The sequence below is a fragment of the Gossypium arboreum genome, chromosome 11 (genome assembly GCF_025698485.1).
Source record: "Gossypium arboreum isolate Shixiya-1 chromosome 11, ASM2569848v2, whole genome shotgun sequence".
Classification (NCBI taxonomy): domain Eukaryota; kingdom Viridiplantae; phylum Streptophyta; class Magnoliopsida; order Malvales; family Malvaceae; genus Gossypium; species Gossypium arboreum.
In genome coordinates this window covers 14908454-14931435 of record NC_069080.1, presented here as the reverse complement: position 1 = coordinate 14931435, position 22982 = coordinate 14908454, and the positions used below count along the sequence as shown (strand labels likewise).

The 22982-nt window shown below is 33.8% G+C and overlaps 3 protein-coding genes across 5 annotated transcripts; 2 read left to right on the top strand and 1 right to left on the bottom strand.

The window, feature by feature from the left end:
• The first annotated feature begins 1183 nt into the window (after positions 1–1183).
• Positions 1184–2005, top strand: LOC108472941 (PRA1 family protein E-like). Its single transcript, XM_017774508.2, has one exon. The coding sequence runs from the start codon at positions 1300–1302 to the stop codon at positions 1822–1824; it is 525 nt and encodes a 174-aa protein (XP_017629997.1). The 5' UTR covers positions 1184–1299; the 3' UTR covers positions 1825–2005.
• A 736-nt stretch (positions 2006–2741) lies between these two features.
• Positions 2742–8684, bottom strand: LOC108470658 (E3 ubiquitin protein ligase DRIP2-like). Of its 2 annotated transcripts, XM_017772048.2 has the most exons (7): positions 8070–8671; positions 7233–7332; positions 6114–6447; positions 5508–5950; positions 5354–5404; positions 3687–3759; positions 2742–3206 (listed from the first exon to the last, which is right to left on the bottom strand). In XM_017772048.2, the coding sequence occupies exons 1-7, from the start codon at positions 8182–8184 to the stop codon at positions 3030–3032; spliced, it is 1293 nt and encodes a 430-aa protein (XP_017627537.1). In that variant the 5' UTR covers positions 8185–8671; the 3' UTR covers positions 2742–3029. The 2 variants fall into 2 exon arrangements, with proteins under 2 accessions (XP_017627537.1, XP_017627538.1); XM_017772049.2 differs by lacking the exon at positions 3687–3759 and having other exon boundaries at positions 8070–8684.
• Positions 8685–17363: 8679 nt separating this feature from the next.
• Positions 17364–22795, top strand: LOC108473842 (probable galacturonosyltransferase 6). Of its 2 annotated transcripts, XM_017775629.2 has the most exons (10): positions 18026–18145; positions 18292–18344; positions 18480–18514; positions 18598–18639; positions 18738–18885; positions 18982–19052; positions 19230–19462; positions 19632–19989; positions 20801–21322; positions 22074–22795. In XM_017775629.2, the coding sequence occupies exons 2-10, from the start codon at positions 18323–18325 to the stop codon at positions 22347–22349; spliced, it is 1707 nt and encodes a 568-aa protein (XP_017631118.1). In that variant the 5' UTR covers positions 18026–18145; positions 18292–18322; the 3' UTR covers positions 22350–22795. The 2 variants fall into 2 exon arrangements, with proteins under 2 accessions (XP_017631117.1, XP_017631118.1); XM_017775628.2 differs by lacking the exon at positions 18292–18344 and having other exon boundaries at positions 17364–18145.
• Positions 22796–22982: the final 187 nt, after the last annotated feature.

Here is a 22982-nt window from a genome sequence, read left to right as displayed (position 1 = left end):
TAGAATTTACATAAAAAATTAAATATTTAAAAATCGAGTGAAAAGGGGGGATTGATGTATAAAATTATTGACTATGTGACTCAATATCATATCCTACCAACTTAATAATTTTTATATGTTGTTGGAAATGTGCCTTGAAACGATCATGATTTTTCTAACAAATACAACATTTCATTTCATTGCAAAATAGAGAAAGTTGGTGAGAGGATCATATCGGCAAATAACAAAGCACCCTAGAAAGGGATGGATCATATATGACTGATATAACAATGTATTGAATTAGCTTACATATTTACTATTTCCACCTGTCTAGGTATTGAGAGAGTAGCATGGTTGTTGGCAGATACAATGAAGTTGAAGAGGGTTAGCTATCGCACCTGTTTTCATTGAATCAACCGGGTGTTGATAACTATAAAAGTAGAACTATTGGAATCATTGTCCTTAATTTTTATGTTTTATGTTTTGGGTGCTAAAACTAAAATTAAATGAATGGGAATACAACCCTTTATTTTATTTTATTTTTTATAGAAAATGATAGATTAAAAGATATTTAATTCTATCATTTGAGTGTTTAACATATTAAAATTATGACGTTTATGACGTGCAGATAAAATAAAAAATTTAAAAATTGCTTAAATTAAAATTAAGGATTTTAATGGGTAAAGAGGTTATTTAATTATAAAACAAGTATAAAAATTTAAAGAGAAATAATGATAAATTTAACTCTTAATGTTTATATTTTTTTTATCAATATGACCCTTATTCTTTTTATTTTAGTTAAATTTAACTATCAATTTTTAAAAAGAGTTGAAATGATCTTTTAACGAGAATATATATTAGTTAAAATGTTAAATTTTTAAACATGATAGTTCACGTGTACTCCATACTAATTTTTATATTTTTAATTTTAACTTTTTATAATTTCTAAATTATTTATTAACGTGACAAATAAAATAAATAGTCTCACTTTAACTAATATGCTTAAAAGTTAAAGTTTTAACTATCATTTTCTTTTAAAGAAAAGTAATTTGGTTCTCTTCTGAAAGTTCAATGACCAACTCAGAAAAAGATAAAAGGTTAAATTGACAAATATATAAATATTGAGGATTAGTTTATCATTACGCCATTTAAAAAGAACATACTGGTTTGAGGGATTTTTCTGTGATATATTAGTCAAAAGTAAACTTCCTAAATAAAACTACCATGATCTTAAAAAAATAAAAATAAAAGCTCAAAGGTTCTCTCTATCTCTTCACGAGGCCTCTTTTACTGCAATCAGATATTTGGTTAACGTCAGCAATGACCTCGCAATCCCCACCCACAATGGCGCTCTTCGCACGCGCCACCCACTCTGCCTTCACCCGTCGCCCGTGGCGCGAGTTCCTTTCCTTCACATCATTCGCTACCCCATTATCATCCGGCGACTCTGCCGCTCGCATGAAGCGAAACCTGAACTACTTCCGCGTTAACTACTCCATGCTAATCCTGGCGGTCCTCTTCCTCGGCCTCCTATGGCACCCAATCTCCATGATTGTCTTCTTGGTCGTATTCGTGGCTTGGTTCTTCCTCTATTTTTTCCGAGGAGATCCCTTGTACATTCTCAACCGTCCGATAGACGACCGCCTCGTGCTGGCGATCCTCGGCGTAATTACGATCGTAGCTCTGGTTCTCACCGACGTTTGGTTGAACGTGTTGGTTTCGATTTTGGTGGGAGCTTTGACCGTGGGACTACACGCTGCGTTGAGGGGAACGGAGGATTTGTACTCGGGTGGAGCGGAGGGTAGCGATGAGGGGCTGGTTTCGGTTGTGGGCAGCCCTTGCTAATTAGTCATTTAAAGGTGAACTGGTTCTTTGCTATTGTATCAAGCTGCTTTCATTTGATAATTACACCTTTCATTTTCCCTTTGTTAATAAAATTAATATGGGTTTAGTTAGGATTTGGCATTTGGCCTTTTTGTCTTTTAAGTAATAAGTTTGGATTTGGTGTCTCTACTATTGCACGCAACTTTATCCATCTGGATTCCTAAACTGTAAGTATGATAAGATACTATGAATCCCTCCCATTTCTCTATATTTTAAAATTATAAATTCTTAATATTCTAAATTTTAAATTTTAAATAATAAAAATATAGTTACCTGATCACCAATGGAGTAGTAAAGCTAATTGCATCTTTAAAAAAACATAAATTAAATTTTGGAGACAATATAATTAAAAACAGTTATAAATCTCGGATGGACATTTTAAACATGATGAGAGGAATTTTTTATTTTAGTGCAGTTAGCTAATTCCCAATTATACCTTTTTTTTCCTTTTGATAAATATATATTTTCATATCTATTGAGATATTTTATTTTTTTCCTCAAGAAAAGAAATAACAAAAGTTTATTGAGTTTTAGTTGAGAAGAGTTATGTTGACTTATTTTACCGATATGTTACAGTTTCAAGTTAATAAATATACTTTATTTTTAAATTTATTATAAAAAAAACGACAGATAAAATGTTTTAAAATTGGATTAAAAAACAAATAAGTGAATATTAGAGAGAAATGAAAAGAAAAGTGAAACAATTTGTAAATACGAGCACTAATCAAATATTAATTTATACTAGTTGGTATGATAGTTGCAAACTGAAGCAAAAATAAAAACTGGAGGATATTACCATCAATCTTATTTTATTTTAATTTGGGCAATACAATGGGTAATGACATAATTCCAACTATAAAACACCTTAATAATAATAATTTATTAAAATCATTATAAAACATAAAACTTTTAATTGATCAACCCATTTTATAATTTTCTTTAAGACATTGAAAAAGAAGACCTACCAGTTGTAACCGAGTAGAAAGTGAAATGAAGCATTGGTATAAAGAACAACAACTCACTCAACATATGCCATCATAGAATACATGCCGCATCAAAATGTCCTACTCTATTTGCCCCATCAAGATTCCAATAATGACTGATACATATCATCTATGTTTGCATTTAAGATTATTGACGTGGTGGGAAAAGAATGAAACAACGCTTTATTGTTGCCCTGACACTTTTCGAGCATATGCCAACACCATTACAAAATCCTTTGCACAAGAACCTACAGATGCAGCTACACGTTGTGATGTCGATGTTGTTTGTAGCCACAAATCCACTAAATTATACAACTGCAGTGTGGGAAGCACAGGTTGTCCCATGCATTTGATTTCAACCTGCCAATATAAGTATACACATTATACATACCAAAATGTAAATAAAGATGATACAACCACTTTCTTCTCACATTTAGTTGGAAACTTGAGAAACTCGCACATCTCAACTTTAACATTATTCCTAGTTTCTGAGATAAGGAACCTTAACCACAACAAATGACTAAAGTAATTCTGGTGGCTGAATGAGGAAATTTGTTCAGGTAGTGAGAGGAATGTTGGACTAGTTTGACGCGCATATATGGGTATGCCATATGCATGCTCTCAACAAAGTGAAGATTAAGGCTTGCAATTATTCTTTTCTAACCATGTTTCGAAATACTCATGCATAAGACAAAAAAAAAGAAGCAGTTTATCATATTCTAGAAAGTGCCTCGTTGATGAAAGTAGACATTGAAAAACCAAAAGAAGAAGCTAAAATCATTTTGGCCAAATTTCTTCTTAGTGAATCATCAGAGAACATTCAAGGATAGATTGACTTACCTCAGCTTCATCGGTAAGGTCCAATTTCTTGATCAGGTATTTTTGAATAAAAGAAACAGGCATATTTCCATCCCTGACACAGTAACAAATAAACGAATATGAACCATTCTACCGTTTCAAAAAATCAGAAAGTTAAAAACTTTCAGGGTTTTGTAGCAAAACTTATATTGAAAAACAGTTTAACCAAAATGGTTACAGAAGATGCGGCCGTATCTAAAGTGACACTGACAGGTAGCTATCATTCAGTTCAAAACTCTAAGTGAAAAACGCAGGCATCATCCCACATACCACATGACCTAAATTAAATATGTATGAAAACAACATAATTCATTTCACAAAACACACAGGTCGTTCAGGGCCTAACTGTTCATCATGTCACTTTTTTCAGTTTTCAAATTTATATTGAGTAGTTTCCAAGCATGTCCACAAAAGATGTACTCAGCTTGCAGTCTTGTCGTAATTGCTTTAGGATTCCAATAAGGAATCTAATGTAAAGTTAGTCGACGATAAGTCCTCACTCCTTACAAAATAAGGAACTTATATAAGTAAATGAAAACCAGGATCAAAGTGCCCCTTTTAATCACATGATCTGCTTGACACTAATTTGACCATTACAATGTCTGGAACGCAAGCCTAAATGATTTAAGTTAAAGTAGAAAATGAGCGAAAATAACCAAGTCATAAAATGATTTCACCAAGTAAAAGAAGAACCTTTAAAGAGAGCTTAAAATAGGGGGAGAAAATTACCCATAATCCGTGGATAGAAGCCGGATTAACAATAGAACTAGAGAGACCATTTTCATATAAAACAATCTAAAACGAAAGTAATTTTTATCCAACTATTACTTGTCTTACCACACTTTTATGTGCATTTTGTGTTTTTGTCATAGGCTTACCAGATCTTTATATAACCACCCACACCCTGGCCAAATGCTTTCTAGAACAAGTTGATGAAAATTAACATTACCAAAGGTTGATAAGAAAATGCTGTCTAGAAGGTGACACTCGACTACTAATAATGGTTGTTGCTCTCACCAGTGCTTTATTTCTATCTATACTCTAATGTCTAGCCTTCTTATTCATGACTCTTGGTTATAAGCATCAGTTGTCGTAAATACTTGGAGATACTCAGCATATGAGGTCCATTAGTTAAATCCAAGTTGTAAACAAGGCAGGACAGTTATAAGTCATCCAGTAAGCATTTCCATGCATAATTGGTGGAAGTAATTCAAACCCATGATCTACTCGGTTGCCCATGAGTTCAGTACCTACCATGGCCCTAGTTCTACAAGTGAAACTTCGTCTGTATAAGTTATGCAGAAAGACTACCAAGATATGTATCGTTGCCTTCACCAGTATCTTTCTGGTCTCACAGTCCATTATAACTCATAACTCTAAATTGACTATCACTTTATAGACTTCAGCATATAATATTTATTGAATCCCATTAGCAGTCTAGATTGGTAACAACCCAAATGTCTGTTCTCTTTTCCATCACCAAGCCAAAATAACATGAGATTATGGTACAAAAAACAGGACAGTTGACTGGTAAGAATCATGGTGCTAATAAGCAACAGATCAAATTTACTATCTTCAGACAAAAGGAAGAAGAATATATGTAGCAAGCTATTGCAAGACTCATGAAGGAATTAGCTAAAGGAACTTACTTTATCCTTAGGTAAATTGCAGGAATCCGAGCGAGGGGAGCACCTCCTTCCCTGAAAGCATTGAAATTTTAATCAGTTTATGACCAAGAAAAATAATCTTAAGACAACTCCCTTTTCACTACATTACAGTTTGAAGGTCAAAATAAATTCTTACTGGTCTTCAGAGGCCACCAATGAGAACCAAACAGGACCAATTCTTCTTCCATGCTTTGGGCCATATGCATCTAGCACAGCTTGTGGAGAAAGGACAGAATCCCCAAATCCAGAAGCCCTTTTTCGCCGGATCCTGCGTAACTTTTTTGGAGTTACAGTTTCTGAAGTTGCAGGACCAGTAATATTCTTTTCATCCTCAATTTTTGTTTTGCATTTGTCTTCCTTATTTTTGCTTTTGCACATCTGAGCTTCAATGTTGGGGACATGGGTAGGTTCTAATTTAGGATCAGAACCTTGTGAACTAGACTTGAAGGACTTGGTTCTATTTGCAACCTCCACCAAACAATTCAAAGGTTTCCAAAGATCCAATTTCCCATCCCATGATTCATCACCATTCTTGGCATCTTTATTCAAGTTTTGGCTAGGTTCAGCAGAAGAAATACACTGTTTTTCAATTTTATAAAGACAACAGATATTATCAGTAAATCCAAAACATTAATTCATTTCGGGTAAATAAGTGTTTGAGAAAAAGAGAACTACTAAACAATATTGGACCTTGTGAGAGAAAAAGTCATCACATACTAAAAATATGCAGGCTTCAATTTACCTGTCTTTTATTTTGAGTGAATTTATTTAGCGTTTCAGGTGAGCTTGCACTCTCCTGGTGTTCCTCCATAGAGTCATCCTCTCTTTTAAGAGGCCTCTCCACTGAAAAACTGGAACCTCGCAAAGCATTGGCCTTTCTGGCAATAGCTTTTGTTCTCCTTCCAGTTAAAGCAGCTTGTGTTGATACTTTTGGGGCATTAACCACCAATGAAGAGAGTGACCTCTCTTTTCTTCTGGTAGGCATTGTAACTGGGGGCAGAACTTCAGGTGCCTTCACTTTTCTTCTTTTAAGAGGGAAAATTTTGGACCTCACATCTTGCAAATTATGGTCTGGTCTGATTTCCAAAAGCATAGAAGAATCTCAGTACACATTGATTTCTCCCAAATTTTGATTAAACAACATAAAGCATGTGCAGATAATCAACAAAGAAATACACAAAATAATTATTAAGGAAAGCCGGAAGGTGTGTGCAATTTTTCCCAATTGAACAGATTTCTCCATGATTTCCGCATGGAGATTCACAATCCCATTAAAGCAATGAGTTCTGACAATTGCATAACACTGATAGGTTCTGCTTAGACATTTCACTTGAAATTGGCTAAGTTACATACACTCAACTCTATTAGATAAGGGAAGACAAATAAACCTCAGGAGATGGAAGAGAGACTAAGCAATATTTGTTGCTAGTAAAGATATTCATGTTTTTCTATCTTCTTTGAAAAATTGGTAAGCATGGACTCCAATAAGATGCATTGTAATTTCCGCTCTTTCCACTTCAAAGTTTTCATTCAATGCCTTACATTTGAAATTTATGGAATCAATTAAAAGATGAACGGCATGTAGGAGAAGCCACTTTCAAACCTCTAAAGGATGGAATAAGCTCCTAATTAATACAGATTAATGATCCTAAGGAATACATAGGATATCAGTAAAAGCCACCAATAACCACTTGAAACAAGTAGAGATCTTTTGGAGCATTGACAAGACTAAAACTAGAATGACTACTTTATATGTAAAAAAAAAAGTTGTCACGAAGAAAGCAATTAAAATATAACTTATTAGTTATGACTATATGAGGCAGAGAGAAGGTGGTAGAGAAGAATATATAATGAAGGATACCTTAATTTCTCCAGAGGAACACAACCCAAATCAATGTTGCATATCGGACAACACTCTAGTTCTTCGTCTTCTATCTTACCGTATATGCACTTTCTGCAAACTACATAAATTGAAAAGAGTAATCTATCGTAAGTTTATAATTATTAATTCAACAGACTTACAAGGCACTGAAATAAAGATCACATACATCAATCGTAGGGAAGATCTTAGCGGAAACAAGTTGAGAAAGTGAAGGCAACTAAAACAATTGAAACTCTGATGTAACTCGTAAAAGAGTTTTGGTCCTATTATAATTCATAACAGAAAATTCATATTACAGTTTGAATCGTGTTATGGACTTGAAAATCAAATAAGGAAAGCTCTAAACTTTGGAGAACACTGTTAAATTTGAAGTACAGTATATGATAGTAAGAAGCCGCGGAAAATGAAAACTGGGAGCAATTAATTTTAAACAAACGGATTAACATTGGAATAAACAGAAGTCACGAATGAATACATTGAAAATCCAGTTTCCCAATGACTAAACTGTATCACCAACAAATATGTACGCATTAGTTTAATACCAAGGTATTCTCACAAAATGCCTTAGCACCAACTGGTAAGAAGCAGAGAGATAGGAAACAAAGCAGCAATGGAACTGAGCATTCAGCGAACAAGTCAAGAGAGAGAGAAAGAAACGAAATCAAGAAAAAAAAACCCAGATAAGAAAGTGGGAAAAACAAGAGCAACCAGATCAGAAGAGGAGCAAAACTGGAAATTTCCAAGAATTGAGAACAAATGACCTAACAATGAAGGAAATTTAGAAAGGGAAACAAGAAAAGGAGAGAGAAATCTTACACGTGTGAAGGCATTCAGATATGGTGGTGGCATCTCTAAGAAGCTTATTGCAAAGAGGACAAGTCATGCATGCCGCAATTGTTTCTCTCCTCACTTTGACGACCTGATTCGCCATCTGCCCTTCTCCTTCTCAGTTTGAATCTGAATAAACCCCTCGTGTCACTGCATGTCAAGGAAAAGCAAAAAGCAAAGGAAACTTTACGTGCATATCTTCATGAAAAGCGGCATCAGAACCCATGATAGAAATACTGAGGGATTATAAACAGAGAGGTGGATGGGAAAGGTAAGAGATACGGGGAATGTTTTTGATCTGAAACGATGGAAATGAAGAAGGATGATATTGAGATTGAAGAAAAAGGGAAAGATTAAGGGATGAGAGAAGGGTGATTTTTTGACGTGGAAGAATAAGGGAGGAGTCGGATTGCTGGAAGGCAAGGCCAAAGCCTGATCTGAATCTAGCAACACAACAAATAGAAATACAAAGAAAAGACCAAGGAGGGTGTCGTACGAAGGAGGACGAACCTAGAGTCTCTCGCTCTCTCTCTTTTGTTTATTTATTTATAGATTTATATTCTTCCTTTTGGTTTTTTGTTTTTTTTTTTTCAGATTTATAAATTTTATTACTGATAATAATATAGTTTGAGTTGATACCTTGTAATTTCTGGATGAATTATAATATTCTTAAATTTAAGGGTTTAAAAAATTATAACTTTAAGACGGATTTAAAAATTTGGGTGCGAAAGAAAAATAATATCAATCTCTAAAACATTAATATTTATACAAAGTAAAATAAAAATAGATGATATATTGATTTGAAAAAATCAAAACAATTATATAAATTTTTTATTGTAGTCCTAGTTGATAGTGTAATAGTATCATCGAATTTTTCTTGTATTATAATTTATTTATATCATTCAGTAATTTAAAATTTTAAAACAAGTGCTCGGCTCCAACAATTAGGATTTGGAATTTTGAGTGGGGGGGCGGTGACTGCCTAGCCCTTAAGAAATCGGGAAAAGGAGCAGGTGCCACGAAGGAAGGGGAATTGAGATAAGAGGGCTGCGCCTTCCCTAACCCTATCTTTAGGCAGGCTCTTACACTACTACGTCGTTTCAATTTGGCCGGCTATTATAACTGCTAACCCGTTTTTCTTTTTAAGAGCTGGATCCAACTTATTCCCACATAATCATAAAATATATTTCACAAATATTTTTAAAGGATGTTTTATTTTTTATTTTTAATATCATTTATGTCCATTTGAAATTTGTTATTATTCCTTTTATTCATATTATCATCAAAATTTGAATTTGGAATGCGATAATCAAATATTTATTATATCAAATGCGAGAAAGCAAACAAAGGGAAGAAAGCATCTAAACTATAATGAACAAGAAAAAAAAAAGAGATGGTCGGTAGGCATGCTACATTGGCTGGGTGTTGGGTGGTCAACTTAGCAAACAAGCACGCACATAATGGGTACGGTACGAGGCAAAGCTACCTGGGAATTGACGGAAATAAAACAGAGAGGGCTGGAAGTGTTTATTCTGTTCACACTTAAAACAACACATGGATAAGGCAAAGACTGATCTTTCTCGGTGTTGCAATGCACTCTCATATAGATGTTGTTAGAATTTCGTTGGAGTTAAAGAAAGGCGTTGCCAAGTAATTTTACTGAAATTTCGAAAATTCACCCAAATTTAATACATGCAATTTCCTATTCGAAATTTTATTCAAAGGGTGATTCAAATTTTAATAATAAAAAAACAAATAAGTATATATGTTTTCATTTAAAAAATTCAAGTTCAACAACAATCCCCTTAGAAGCAGAAGACGAAATGGTAAAACAAGATTTTGGGCAGGATAAATGAATGGTTAATTATTTAATAAGCAGGCTACCGTGTTTGATGATCAGAAATAGTAATTATAGTATATGTCATGGAAGTTGGGAAAGAAAAAGAAATGATAAATGATGATAGAGGGCGGAGCAGTAATTGATGGATGGCGTGCTCCTCACCTAATTACACAAACATTAGGCCTTGACCTTCCTAATTCCTCTACAACAGTTTTGAAGTGGCCTACCAGATGATGAGCATGAAACAAAACACATGATGAACGCAAAGGAAAACAAACAAACATATTAATAATATGCATGTGTTAATAGTTCTCACCTACTTTGCCACCTAGCCACTATATATATGACGGCATAATGATGTATATTTTGCCAGAGCAAAAATCTCATCCATTCAAATATATGGCTTAAACTTAAATTAAGAAACAAACAATGGACAGAGAAATCCTGCCAAAATCTCGACGGTATCAAATATAAGCACCCAAAAACGTTCCAATCAAAAATTAGTGGTACCATTTTCTTCCCCAGTGTTCATATCACTTGGGACCCGACGGGTGTTCTCCTTGGCCTTAACATGATAGATTATTTGAGGCAGTCACCTTTTAAGTTATGCAACATTAATTGGGATTATCATCAAATAGTTCATAAAATAAGACACAACTCACTTCCGAAGCCAAAACCTGCCTCAATCCAAATAAATAATACAATACTAATTAGCCAAATTAGGATGGAGTTATACCATCTCCAAGTTCATTAAAAAATACAAATCCTATGGATTACCTCGTCTGCAATTATTATAGCTTTACTGTGTAGCAATCAACTCATTAGAGTCTATATAATGAGATCTGCTTGAGGAAACATCTAACTCGAAACCATGGAAAATGGAAAAGATCTAAAATCAAAGTTACCTCCAGTGACTTTTTTCTCTGCCTAAAATGGTGGAAGGATAGGACAACACTGGATCGAGAATATAAAGATATCTAGCATTGCATTGACACATAATATAGCCACCCTTTTTGACTATTGTAATCCTGCTTGTTGCCACCGTCGTTTTCTTCTTCAGCCAAGGAAATTGCATTTCCACAACCGGAACCAAATACAGCTCTCGAGGCTCGAGCCATTAGGAAAAAAAAAGAGAGAGAGAATTAAAGCTCCGAGTATAGCAAAAATGGAAATTTTATTGAGTTTGGAAGAGAGAAGAGGGAGTGTTAGGGTTTGTGAAGGAGAGAGGTGGAGCAGAGGGTAGGAAAATTAGGGACATAATTTGGTGCATGGATCGGAGTTGGGGTTGGCTGATTTGATAGTGGAAACGTAAATGTTTCAGTATTGAAGAGAGAATAAATAGAAATCCATAGGGGGTAAGCAGAAAATGTAACGGAACTTATTTTTGCTCTCAACATTTGGCGCCTGCTCTAACGGTCTTTTGAGATTATTGTAAATTTAACATTTATTTGTAACTACTATAGATTGAAATCATTCTGGTGCTCAGTCGTCGAAGCTAAATTATGGGTGCTGTTTGATGGCATCTTGATAGCGTGGAATAAGTGAGCTCAAAAAATCATAGTAGAAAGTGATAATTTGAAAGTGATCTGAGAGTCAAATCGATGACTTTGGGCTCACACTGTTGAGACACCACAATGAAAAGTCCAATTTCAATACAGATACAGAAATGCAAGCCTCACGACCGATTTTATACCCAAATATGGTTTCAGCATTAACCATGAATTGAAGCAACTCAACCAACCGCAGGATGAAATTGAGAGAGGTGATCGACTTAGAAATTGTTTTATTGTAATCATCCTACCTGCCTAATTTGTTCTAAAAAATCATCCCAAGATTCTTGATACATTGAAACTTTTATAAGATTTGGTTAGAATTTCAGTATGGATCGGGATGGTCAAAATGCCATACCTTTAACATTCACTATAAATTTGTTATCTTGCTTGCCTGTCCACTAAAATGACAGAATTGATCCAACTCTGCTAAAAAAAGAAAAGAAAAGCATTTAAATATACATGTGGGCAAAAGCTGGGGTGATAGTGGATTCCATTCTATGGTATAGTTAAGGTTAACAATGGTTTTTTCTTTTCTTGATTGAATATAATTTCAATTGCAATTAGCCTTCCATTAAGTTGTTGTCTTTGGATTCGTTTTGTGTTCTTGGGATGAATCTTCAAGACGTCCTTTGTTCTAATTTTCGGCGTATCATTACCCGTTTGTTTAATATATGATTACCTTTGCTTTCCCCGTAAATGTTAGAATTGTGTGATCTGAATATTATTAAACAAATATAATAGTAAAATAAGAGGATTTGTGTAAAACTTAAGGCCAAAGGTTATGCGGCACTATAAAACTACATTTCTTCTACTTGACATTGATTAGAATAAGGTTTTTCAACCTTTAAATAGATATAGTTGAAACTTGTAACACCCTTAACCCTTATCCGTCGCTAAAACAAAGTTACAGAGCATTACTAGACTTTTTAGATCAAATACGAACATTTTATATCATTTAACATACATATCAGAAACTAATCATAAATCACTCATATTGTCCCTTGTATGAGCATTCGATGCCCAAAATATACATTAGAAACAATTCGGGACTAAACCGAAAACTCAGAGAATTTTTCACAAAACTTTAAAATTTTTCCTAGGTGCAGGGAACACACACCCATGTGGCCAGGCCATGTGGGCATTCAAAATAGGGGCACACTGCCGTGTCCCAGCCCGTGTCCAAATTAGGGTGCTTACTGACTTAGGCTACACGGCCAAGCCACACGCCTGTGTGCTAAGCCGTGTGAAAATACCTGTGCATTATGTTTCTCAATTTTAAGGATGCAGGGGACACACAGCCAGACCACATGCCCATATGTTAGGCCGTGTGTCACACACGGCTGAGACACATACCCGTATGAACGAAAATAAGCCATTTCATGGCCACTTTTCTCACCTTTTTAGGTAGCACCCTAAACACAACATTTTCACACATCAATTTACCCCCAACCAAGCATTCAAAACAAGGCAAAATCATGTTTTCAACAAAACATATCATCACATATACTCAAATACCCAACTTACCTATTTAGTCCATCTAACTAAACTACTAAAGTTCCCTACCAATTAAATACATAAAAACATACATTATTTAAACCAACATCACAAATTTACTTCATATCCAAAATAATATATATGTATATATTTAAGATGATTATATAAACAAAACATCATCCCTAACATTTACACAAGCCAAACTTTGGTCAAAACCATACCATCCCTAAACATGCCATATAAACCGTATTAAACGTACAAAAACTACCGGAATAAGCTGGATAGAGTGACTTGATGTGTTGATCCGATTTTCCGACCTCACGAAAGTCTGCAAGGACATTAAACAACAAAAGTAAGCTTAATGAAGCTTAGTAAGTTTGATGGGTTAAACATAAATCTTACCAAACCTACTATAACACATTAATTAAATATATTCATTCAATGTAAACTTCCTGCCAATCACAATTTCAATCGACGAATACACTTATTTCAGATCAATATCAATAACAAATAATATGTCTTTCAAATTTCAATTACATATTTACTTACCAAATCTTCCCAAATCAGAGAACGGCTTACGGATAAAAGTACATCGTTTTCAAAAGCCCGAAGGTTGAATAGAAGCTCATGAGAGCTAAAAAAATACCCATAAGGGTTGAACAGAAGCTTGTAAGAGCTGAACGAAAACCCATAAGGGTTATACAGAAGCTTAATAGAGCTGAACGGAAACTCATATGAGTTAAACAGAAGCTCTTGAGAGCTAAACAGAAAGTAAACATGAAAGTTCGCAACAAATATTGAACTTTAATTTACTTGGGTAATTTTCCATATTTTCCTCCAATGCTGTTAATTCGTCAAATGCCGAATATACTCAAATTTCGCGTTCCATTTGTTTCGAATATTCAATTCAATTTATAACTTTAACAATATTTCATTTTCAACCATAGAATAAATAGATAATACCATTCATCAAATGAATATAAATATTTAAATTTAGTCGTAAGAACTTACCTGCATTGAATTGTAATATTTGTAGAAGTTCAGGGACTATTCCACTAATTTTCTTTTTCACGAGTATCTAAGGGATCTTGATCTAGATTATAAAATTACTCATTCATTAGCATATATTTCAGTTCCAAATCACTTCACAATTAATACCCTCAATTTTTTAAATTTACACAATTACCCCAAATTTTACAACTTTTACAATTTAGTCCCTTAACTAATTAGTCTATCAAATGAACTAAATTTTCTCAATTGATAATTTATCTAAATATTCTAGGCTATCTTACAGCCCTTAATAAACAAAAATTTAAAATCAAACCCTAATTCTTAATCTTTTCACAATTTGATCCTAAAATCAATATTTAACATAATCACTTCATAAAATCATCATACAACAGAATTAAAACTCTAAATTCATGTTTATTCATCTAATACATCCTATATTATTCAATGGTAATTTCTAAAATTTTCAATAAAATAAAAAACTAAGGTAATAGTTAGTTGGACCTAATTGTAAAAGTCTCAAAAAACATAAAAATTACAAGAAAAGGGCAAGAATTAAACTCGCTTGAAGTAAAAATATAAAAACCAGCTTTAAGAGCTCTTCAATGGTGTTTTTGGACAGAAAATTGATGAATAAAATGTCTAGAAACTTTTAGGTTTTTCAATTTGATATTTTAATTTCATTTATTTTCAATTTTTCCCTTTAATCACCTCATTTTATCCTTTTTTTGTGTGCTTATGCTACCTCAGCCATTTCATTTAGGCTCAATTACACTTTAAGTCCTCCCTTATTTACCATTTAAGCCATTTAATCACTATTTCTTTTAATTAGCAAGTTTTGCACCTTTTTCAATTTTGTTCTTTTTAATTAATTAACTATCAAAACGTTAAAATTTTCTAACGGAACTTTAATGCTACCTTAATAAAACTCTGTAAATATTTATAAAAGTATTGACGGCTCGGTTTATGGAATCGAGGTCTCGATACCTCATTTTCTAGACCAATTGACCTAATAAATCCTTATAAAACACAAATTACTAATTCAAAAATCTTTCTAAAACCACATTTAACTCGTAAATACTAAATAATAAAATTTATGAGCTTATTTGTCGAATTTGGTGGCCCCGAACCATTGTTTCTGACACCACTGAAAATCGGGTTGTTACAAAACTCCTATTGTATCATTCAATTTTCAACATTGTGGTTTTTTTTAAAGAATTTCACCGTAAAATTTGTGTGTTTTGTTTTGTGATCATTCTATATTACCATTATTGATGTTTATTGTAACAATAAATTCATTTAAAGTTTTAAAATGAAAAAAAAATACTTTTTATTGGCCTGCTTTGTAAAAAATAAAAAATAAATAAAGTAATTTGATTCCGTTTATTTAGAATAGTTGAAAATAAATTGTATAATTTAAATTATTGATTCCTCTATTAATATGTTTTTTTTTATACCAGATTCAAATATAACCAAAAATACACACAATTACCTTATGAACTGCTATTATCAATTTGTTTGAGCAAATGAAACTTGCTTTCCTAGTTACCCAATAAAGTGCTTCACGATTCTCATTAGACCAAAACAAGTTTTGCATCATCTCCTTTAAAGTGTGTATGTGCTTGATTTAAGCTTTTAGTTAATAGGAATCTGATTCTCTTTGATTATTTTTCCTATTAATTTGTCTTTTGCCCAATTGACACACAATGAGACTCAAATATGGGTAGCCATCTCTAGAGTGAAGCGAGTTAGTAACAATTTATGAGCCATTCCGTTATCATGGTGGAAATTCCCTTTGATGATGCACCATGATTTAAACTACGATATTTTGACCAGGAGGACTCAAGAGGTGAATGTGTTTCTCATGCTCCAACCAAGAAAAATATTATATGAGTTAGTTGCAATTTCTCTTGGTGGTACAAGCACTTCATTATATTCTCGTAGCCTGGGTTACTCCCATATCAAGTGTGTCATTTTGGTATTACTTATTAGCTTTGAAGTTGCTATAATCATTGCTACAGGATTCTAATTGACACCCTTGAATAAGAGTTTGTGTAACACCATTTACCTGACCCGATCATCGAACCTGAGCTATAGGATGTTACATTCGTTGCCAGAGCAACTACAATAAATTCTAATACACTTCAATCATTGCAACATGCTTTCTTGTATAAAACACATTTCAATATGACAAAATCATTTCCGGGTCTTATATGAGCTTACCAAAGCTCTTTTACTAACTTAAGGTAAGGTTGGTTAAGGGCATAATTGAAAAGTTTTCAAATTTACGAGATGGCGTCGTGACATTACCAATCAGTGAGTTACGTCGTGACTTCAAAAATCTCTACATTGCGAAGCCACTCACTGTCGATCTATGTTGCGACAATGCCCTTGTTTTGGCAAAAATCACGTTAATACTTATTTAATGCTTCATACCGAACATGTTTTTACATCCATATCAACCTTTCAAATTCAATCAACATCAACCTAAACCAATTTATCTATGCACAACATCATGCCAAATTAAATTTATAATACTTTTACACTCATGACACAAGCACATATTCAAACTTAATCATTCCAAGTCTGACATATAAAGCTTAAATAAGCTTGAAATCATAAGTTCAAATGCATTTAGCAAGATCAAGACTAAGCATCAATTCCAATGCCTTAGCTCTATGCCCAATTTGCCTTTATCTATTGTAGTCTTAACTTATAAGATACCCTTGAACTTCCTTTTGAATTTTGGATGACAAATTCTACTCAACATAAACTCAAATTTGTTGAAATTGATGTAAAGCTAAGAGAAGAAGCATAATTGGTCAAGAATTGGAAAGATTTTCTATTAACTTTGAAGAACTAGTTGTCATTAGTCCAAGGTAAATGTGAAATCGAGATGCTTTTTTGATTCAATTTAAGTTTATGTACTTTTCCTTTCTATTTACCTTTATTATTAAGTCAACGTAGGCAACCTCCATGCTACACAGTTATAAAATTGCACGCAAGAAATTCAACTCAATTTATTATAGGCTTTGTTCATATCGGATGTAGAGCCTCTAAATTGCCTTTACCCATTGTCTTCCTTTTAATTTGCTGACCAACTATGATCCTAAGTTGATATTATGATTGCTTTGTTTCCCTTTATTTTAATTGTTTCATTTTAGTATTTCACAATAATTTAACCCTTTTATTTATTATTTATCTTTTAGTAATTTAATTAATTGGATATAATAATCAACTTAGTTTAAGATAAAGAATAAATAACAAAAAATTAAATCTTTATATAATACTCAAATAAAGTAGTTAAATTCTACTAAAATTAGTTTTAAAAAAAGAATTCTACTAAAATTAATCAAGTCGTTGGCCAATATCTGGGCAATAAATTTATACACAGCGTTCGCTGGTGGACGATAATTACTCGCCTCTTCAGAACTTTTTTCTCTTGCGGATAAGGACTAAAAAAGTCTTATCCAACATCTTACCCATATAGAGGAAATTTAGCCATGAATCTATCAGCTGTGTTCTAACTGCATCTCAATTGTGTTTAAACATAAATACAATTATAGAACAACATATCTTTATACTTTTACTTTTTATTTATTATTAGTAACTGTAAATTCCTAGTGGTCTAGTAATGGAGTAAGAAACTTACAGACTTTCCCGCAGACATGAGTCCACAAAATCGCGAGGGATAGCTGGACCTAACAAATAAAACATCATCCTACGCATAGGATTGGAATACATACTTACTTTCCACCAAAATCAACGGCCAACACCCTATTCCTTCAATCAATCACAGTCTCAGTCCCGAAAACGTGAACTAAGCTCCAAAGCTACATACACTCCTCCCTCTGAAACAGCCGCAAACCACCCAAAAAATGAACCAAAAATCCTAATTTTTATTTCTTCTTTAATTCCTGTTTCTTGCTACGAAGCACCGAATCCTTGCCGATTTGAATCTATGTATTGTGTTTTTCTCGAGAACGATTAAGAGTGGACAAGCAAATACCACTTTCTTTTTCTTTTGCGAGTTTCGTCCTTTTTTTTTTGTCGGTTGATGAAGAAGTGTCACCGATGGCAGAGGATTCTCATCCTCTCTTTGCTATCTTTCTCTGTATTCGCTCCAATCGTGTTGGTCTCTCAGAGACTTAAAACCCTCACTTCCTTTGGTAATTTTTTTTCCAACTCTCTAGATTATCATGCTCAACTGTTTGTAGTGAAAATTCGAATTATTTTACCGTCAATGGAGTAGTTGATCAGACAAGAAAGCCAAATGAGCATTACTTAGCAATTTTTTTTTTTTTTTGTATTTTAGGTTACAGAAAGATTTGTATAAATATCAAGCTATGTTGAATTGCCGAATCGAATGTACTTCATTAAAAAAAAAAGGACAACTTTTATATTTTTTAGTTTTGGCCTTTCGTGATTTGATTTCTTTTTCTTTAAAAAAATCAGATGTTGATTGATCTTGTTTTGTTTGCATTTGTGATACTGTAACGGCAGGCGGGAAGGAATTTGCGGAGGACTTGCCTAGTGTTGTATAGATCTCTCTTCCTTGGATCTGTTGTATTTTATTTTTGGGGGATAAATTTCTAATGGGCTTCTGCTTTATTTGATGCAGAATTATATGCGAGATGTTTTAAGACTTAATTCCATTGAACAGGTAGCTTTAAGGTTTATGGATTTATTTTATTTTTCTTTGACCATTTTATCTTCAAGTGTTTTTGACAGTTTATCGGATGTTTGTTTGTTTGTTAATAGGAAGCTGCTGAAGGACTAAAAGGTCCAAAACTAGTTGTTTTCAACGACAAAGATATTAGTTCTGTAGTTAGACGCAGTTCTTATGAAGATCGTGATTCAGATCAATTCAGGAATGCACAAGATGATTCTAAATTATTAGAAGCAAACGGTTAGTATTACGTGGGAGCATGTAGTGTCTTTTGTCATTGAATTTTAGTTTATTGAGTTGATTGCGACTCTGAGTTGCTACACTTTCTAATTTTAGAAACCAATGGGAATGGAAAAGACAAGCATCAAATTCAGCAGACTATCATACAGATGAACTCTAGAGAAAAGGTGTGTATGAATCTGAAATATTTTGAGATGCTACATATTTGAATGTAAGTTTAGACTATTGATGGTTACAGTGATGGGGTATGGAATCGTTGTTTTCCAGAATGGTCAGAGCAATAGCGAGTCAAGTTAGTTTGTTATTTTTGTAACATATGGTTGCCACTAACTTATTTGCTGCAGGAGCAATTCAATCAAGAAATAGGTAGAGATGATCAGCATTTGCAGTCTCCACCATTCAAGGTTGTGGACGAGAAGGTAAAGCAAATGAGAGATCAGCTCATTACAGCAAAAGCGTACCTAAGTTTTGAACCACCAGGTAGTAACTCTCGCTTGATGAAAGAGTTACGAGCACGAATCAGAGAGTTGGAACGAGTTGTTGGTGAAGTCAGCAGGGATTCAGATTTGCCCATGAGGTAAAGAACCGGACACTACATATATATATTTCTGCTTTTGATAATAATTTTACCAAAGTATTTTTTATTCAATAATGAACTTGAATTCTTGACTACTCTTAAGTAAATAAGTTAGATTTGGGTTGAATTGCTTCCACGAAATATAATTGAAGGGCAGTTAAATTTTCAGTGCTTCACAGAAAATGAGATCTATGGAGCTTTCTTTGGCCAAAGCAAGTCGTGTATTCCCTGACTGCTCTGCGATGGCTACAAAACTTCGTGCCATGGCTTATAATGCTGAAGAACAGGTTCAGCTAATGAGGAATCAAGAGTCACATCTCCTCCAACTTGCTGGAAGGACTACCCCTAAAGGCTTTCACTGCCTCTCTATGCGGTTAACAGCTGAATATTTTTTGCTTCGACCTGAGGAAAGGCAGTTCCCTAACCAACAAAATCTGAATGATCCTGACCTTTATCACTATGCAGTATTGTCAGACAATGTTCTGGCTGCTTCTGTCGTTGTTAACTCCACAATTTCCTCTGCTAAGGTAAACTGCTTTCTGTTATGCACCTTGGCGTAGGATCTAGTCACAGGTCTAGACGAGAAAGAATTCTTGCTTCGATCTATGGTTACTCAAAAGGCAGATTCGTCCTTGACTGAACCCCCTCTCAAAATAACGTTTCTTTTGATAGAATAATTACTTTTCCTCTTTATTTCATATTGACAGCCTTTTATAGACTGTTAATGACAAAGGAAAGAGTCCTAATTGACATAAAATAGAATTCCTAACTTAGAGTTTATGAAGGAAATAAAAACCTAATATAATAGATAAGTAAAACTAAAACTCTTAGTAAAACCTGATATATAATAAATAAATAAAATTAAAAACTCCTATTGCAATTAAAGTGTCCATATCACTTTCATCCATTTTACATTCTTTGTTATTAAATTTCAATCTCTGCTTATGTTATGATGTTAAACATTCTTTTGCTTATTGAAAGTGTTTGTCATTACAAAGAATCACATAACAAAATTGTGTATTAGTTCTTGTATGGGTTCTCTATGGTTTTACATTCCTGGACAATAATTGATGCATTTGTTATTCATAATGATAACAATGGCTCGAATTTTTGTGGCTTAAGCTTTCCAAAGTTGCCATGGTGTTCATTTACCTTTGCTTCTTTACCATAAGCTTATCCCTATACTGCCATCAGATAAACTCCTCTTCAATAAGATAATACTCCTGCTATTTTTCTTTATTTATTTTGATGAGTTACATGCAGTCAGTTCAGGATTGAACCTACGATTTTACCTGTTAGTGGATATAATATCCCTGATAATTAATATTGGTTATGCAGGAGCCTGAGAAAATTGTTTTTCATGTGGTGACCGATTCTCTCAATCTCCCAGCAATTTCAATGTGGTTTTTATTAAATCCTCCTGGCAAAGCTACAATTCATGTTCAGAGCATAGAAAATTTTGATTGGTTATCCACTAAGTATAATTCGACATTGAATGAACAGAAGTCCTATGATCCAAGATATTCTTCTGCCCTTAACCATCTTCGGTTCTATCTGCCTGACATCTTTCCAGCACTGAATAAGATTGTGCTTTTTGATCATGATGTGGTAGTACAAAGAGATTTAACTGAAATTTGGAGCATTGACATGAAAGGGAAAGTAAATGGTGCAGTGGAGACCTGTCTGGAAAGTGAAGCCTCATTTCGTTCAATGCGTATGTTTATGAACTTTTCAGACCCATTTTTGGCAAGGAGGTTTAATGCAAATGTTTGCACATGGGCATTTGGTATGAATTTGTTTGATCTACATGAATGGAGAAGGAAAAACTTAACCATGCTCTATCGAAATTACTTGCAACTGGTATGGGATTATAATTTCTTTGTATTTGCTTTTTGCTTTTTGCTTTTTGCCAATATTCTAAGCTTGTGAATTTGTTTTGATTCTATTGATCTTTGAAGCCTGCACATCAATTCCTTGAAAAGCTGGTTAATGCTATCAGGTGCTTTAGGTTATCTTTGTCAAGCGGAAGTGCTTTAAATTTTCCCTAAAGTCAATCCGTCTAAATTTCAATATAGATTTTCCTGCCCTTTGTCCTTTATTCCCCGCACCTTTGGGGGGGGGGGGGGAGGGGGGTTTCTCTGTCTAAAGCACTAGCTCGGTGTTAGTGTGACCTGTGAATGATATATGCAAACCAACATCTGTACCGGTATATTAGACTTTTCCAACCCTAAAAAGCCATAGCAGCGTTTAGGTATATTCATACTAGGTAGTGATTTCTATTTGAAGTGTTTTGCAGACTATATATCTCCTCCTAAAATGATCTATGGTACATTAATTTCTTCCTGTTCTTTTTTGTCAATTCAAAGCTCTGGAAATAATTTTTTATGAATGTGAAACTTGTACCCTTTAAATCATGAGTTTTATACCAATTGTTTGCTTCCAGAGATGTCCATATAAATTAATTAATTGACATCATCGCATTTTCTTTCAAATGCTGTTTTGTTCTGGTCCGAGGAATCTATCAAAATTCTGATTCAAAAAGCTTACCATCTTGTGTTCTAGACTGAGGTTTATGAACTATTGCATGCTGTTCATCTCGTGTTTTTGACAGGGACTTAAGAGGTCATTGTGGAAGGGAGGAAGCTTGCCCATAGGTTGGATTACCTTCTACAACCAGACTGTGGCTTTAGAAAAGAGATGGCATACCCTTGGGCTAGGTTATAACTCAGATGTTCCACGGGGTGATATTGAGGACGCAGCAGTTATACACTATGATGGAGTCATGAAACCCTGGTTGGAAACAGGAATCGCTAAATATAAGTGCTATTGGAGCAAACATTTGCTGTATGACCACCCTTACTTACAACAGTGCAATATCCACGAGTAATTGAAGTTGACATTATATAAGTGGAATTCTTTGATTCATACCATTACCAGTTGCATCTCTCGGAAACTGCCCCTATTGATCTGATTCTTTAACACTTACGTGTGATTTTCCAAATCGAGATTTCCCTTTAGGTCCCGGCTATAATCTCTCTTTTAAGGGATAAAGTCTATTTATGGGCAATGTAACTAAAAGGAAACAAGTTTCTGCAGAGATGGTTGCTGCATTGCATGTATTCATTTGTACATTACTGATATCACATTTCCACTAGGTTGAATTTCTTAGATTCTTGGAATGTTAGAGGAGCATATATGAACTTTTATTATGGGATGTCATTGTTGCTAGAATTTTCAATTTCAGCTACGGGATTTCTGTGGGTTGCGGCATTTGTTCTTATTTCCGAGGATGTATCTTTTATACGAATTCATTATTTTATCAACAGATCAAAAGATTATGTCTCTTTTTTTTTTTTTTTAATGTTGTTTCTCTCATGTCTATAATTGTTTTTTCATTTTCTTTTCAGATAATGATACTCTTTAGAAAACCAAGTGAATAATTTTTAGTTAGCAACACGAAAATAACAGGTCAAAAATATCTTGGTAAATAAAAAGAAGGGGAACATTGACTCTGTATGCG

Excerpts from the sequence above, each read along its gene's own strand:
- LOC108472941 (XM_017774508.2), top strand. The coding sequence starts at position 1,300 with ATGACCTCGCAATCCCCACCCACAATGGCGCTCTTCGCACGCGCCACC.
- LOC108470658 (XM_017772048.2), bottom strand. The coding sequence starts at position 8,184 with ATGGCGAATCAGGTCGTCAAAGTGAGGAGAGAAACAATTGCGGCATGC. Across the intron at positions 5,951-6,113 it reads TCACTCAAAATAAAAGACAG|TGTATTTCTTCTGCTGAACC; the intron begins GTAAATTGAAGC and ends ATTGAAAAACAG. Across the intron at positions 5,405-5,507 it reads TTGGTGGCCTCTGAAGACCA|GGAAGGAGGTGCTCCCCTCG; the intron begins GTAAGAATTTAT and ends CAATGCTTTCAG.
- LOC108473842 (XM_017775628.2), top strand. The coding sequence starts at position 18,034 with ATGAAGAAGTGTCACCGATGGCAGAGGATTCTCATCCTCTCTTTGCTA. Across the intron at positions 18,515-18,597 it reads CGGAGGACTTGCCTAGTGTT|AATTATATGCGAGATGTTTT; the intron begins GTATAGATCTCT and ends TATTTGATGCAG. Across the intron at positions 19,990-20,800 it reads CCACAATTTCCTCTGCTAAG|GAGCCTGAGAAAATTGTTTT; the intron begins GTAAACTGCTTT and ends TTGGTTATGCAG.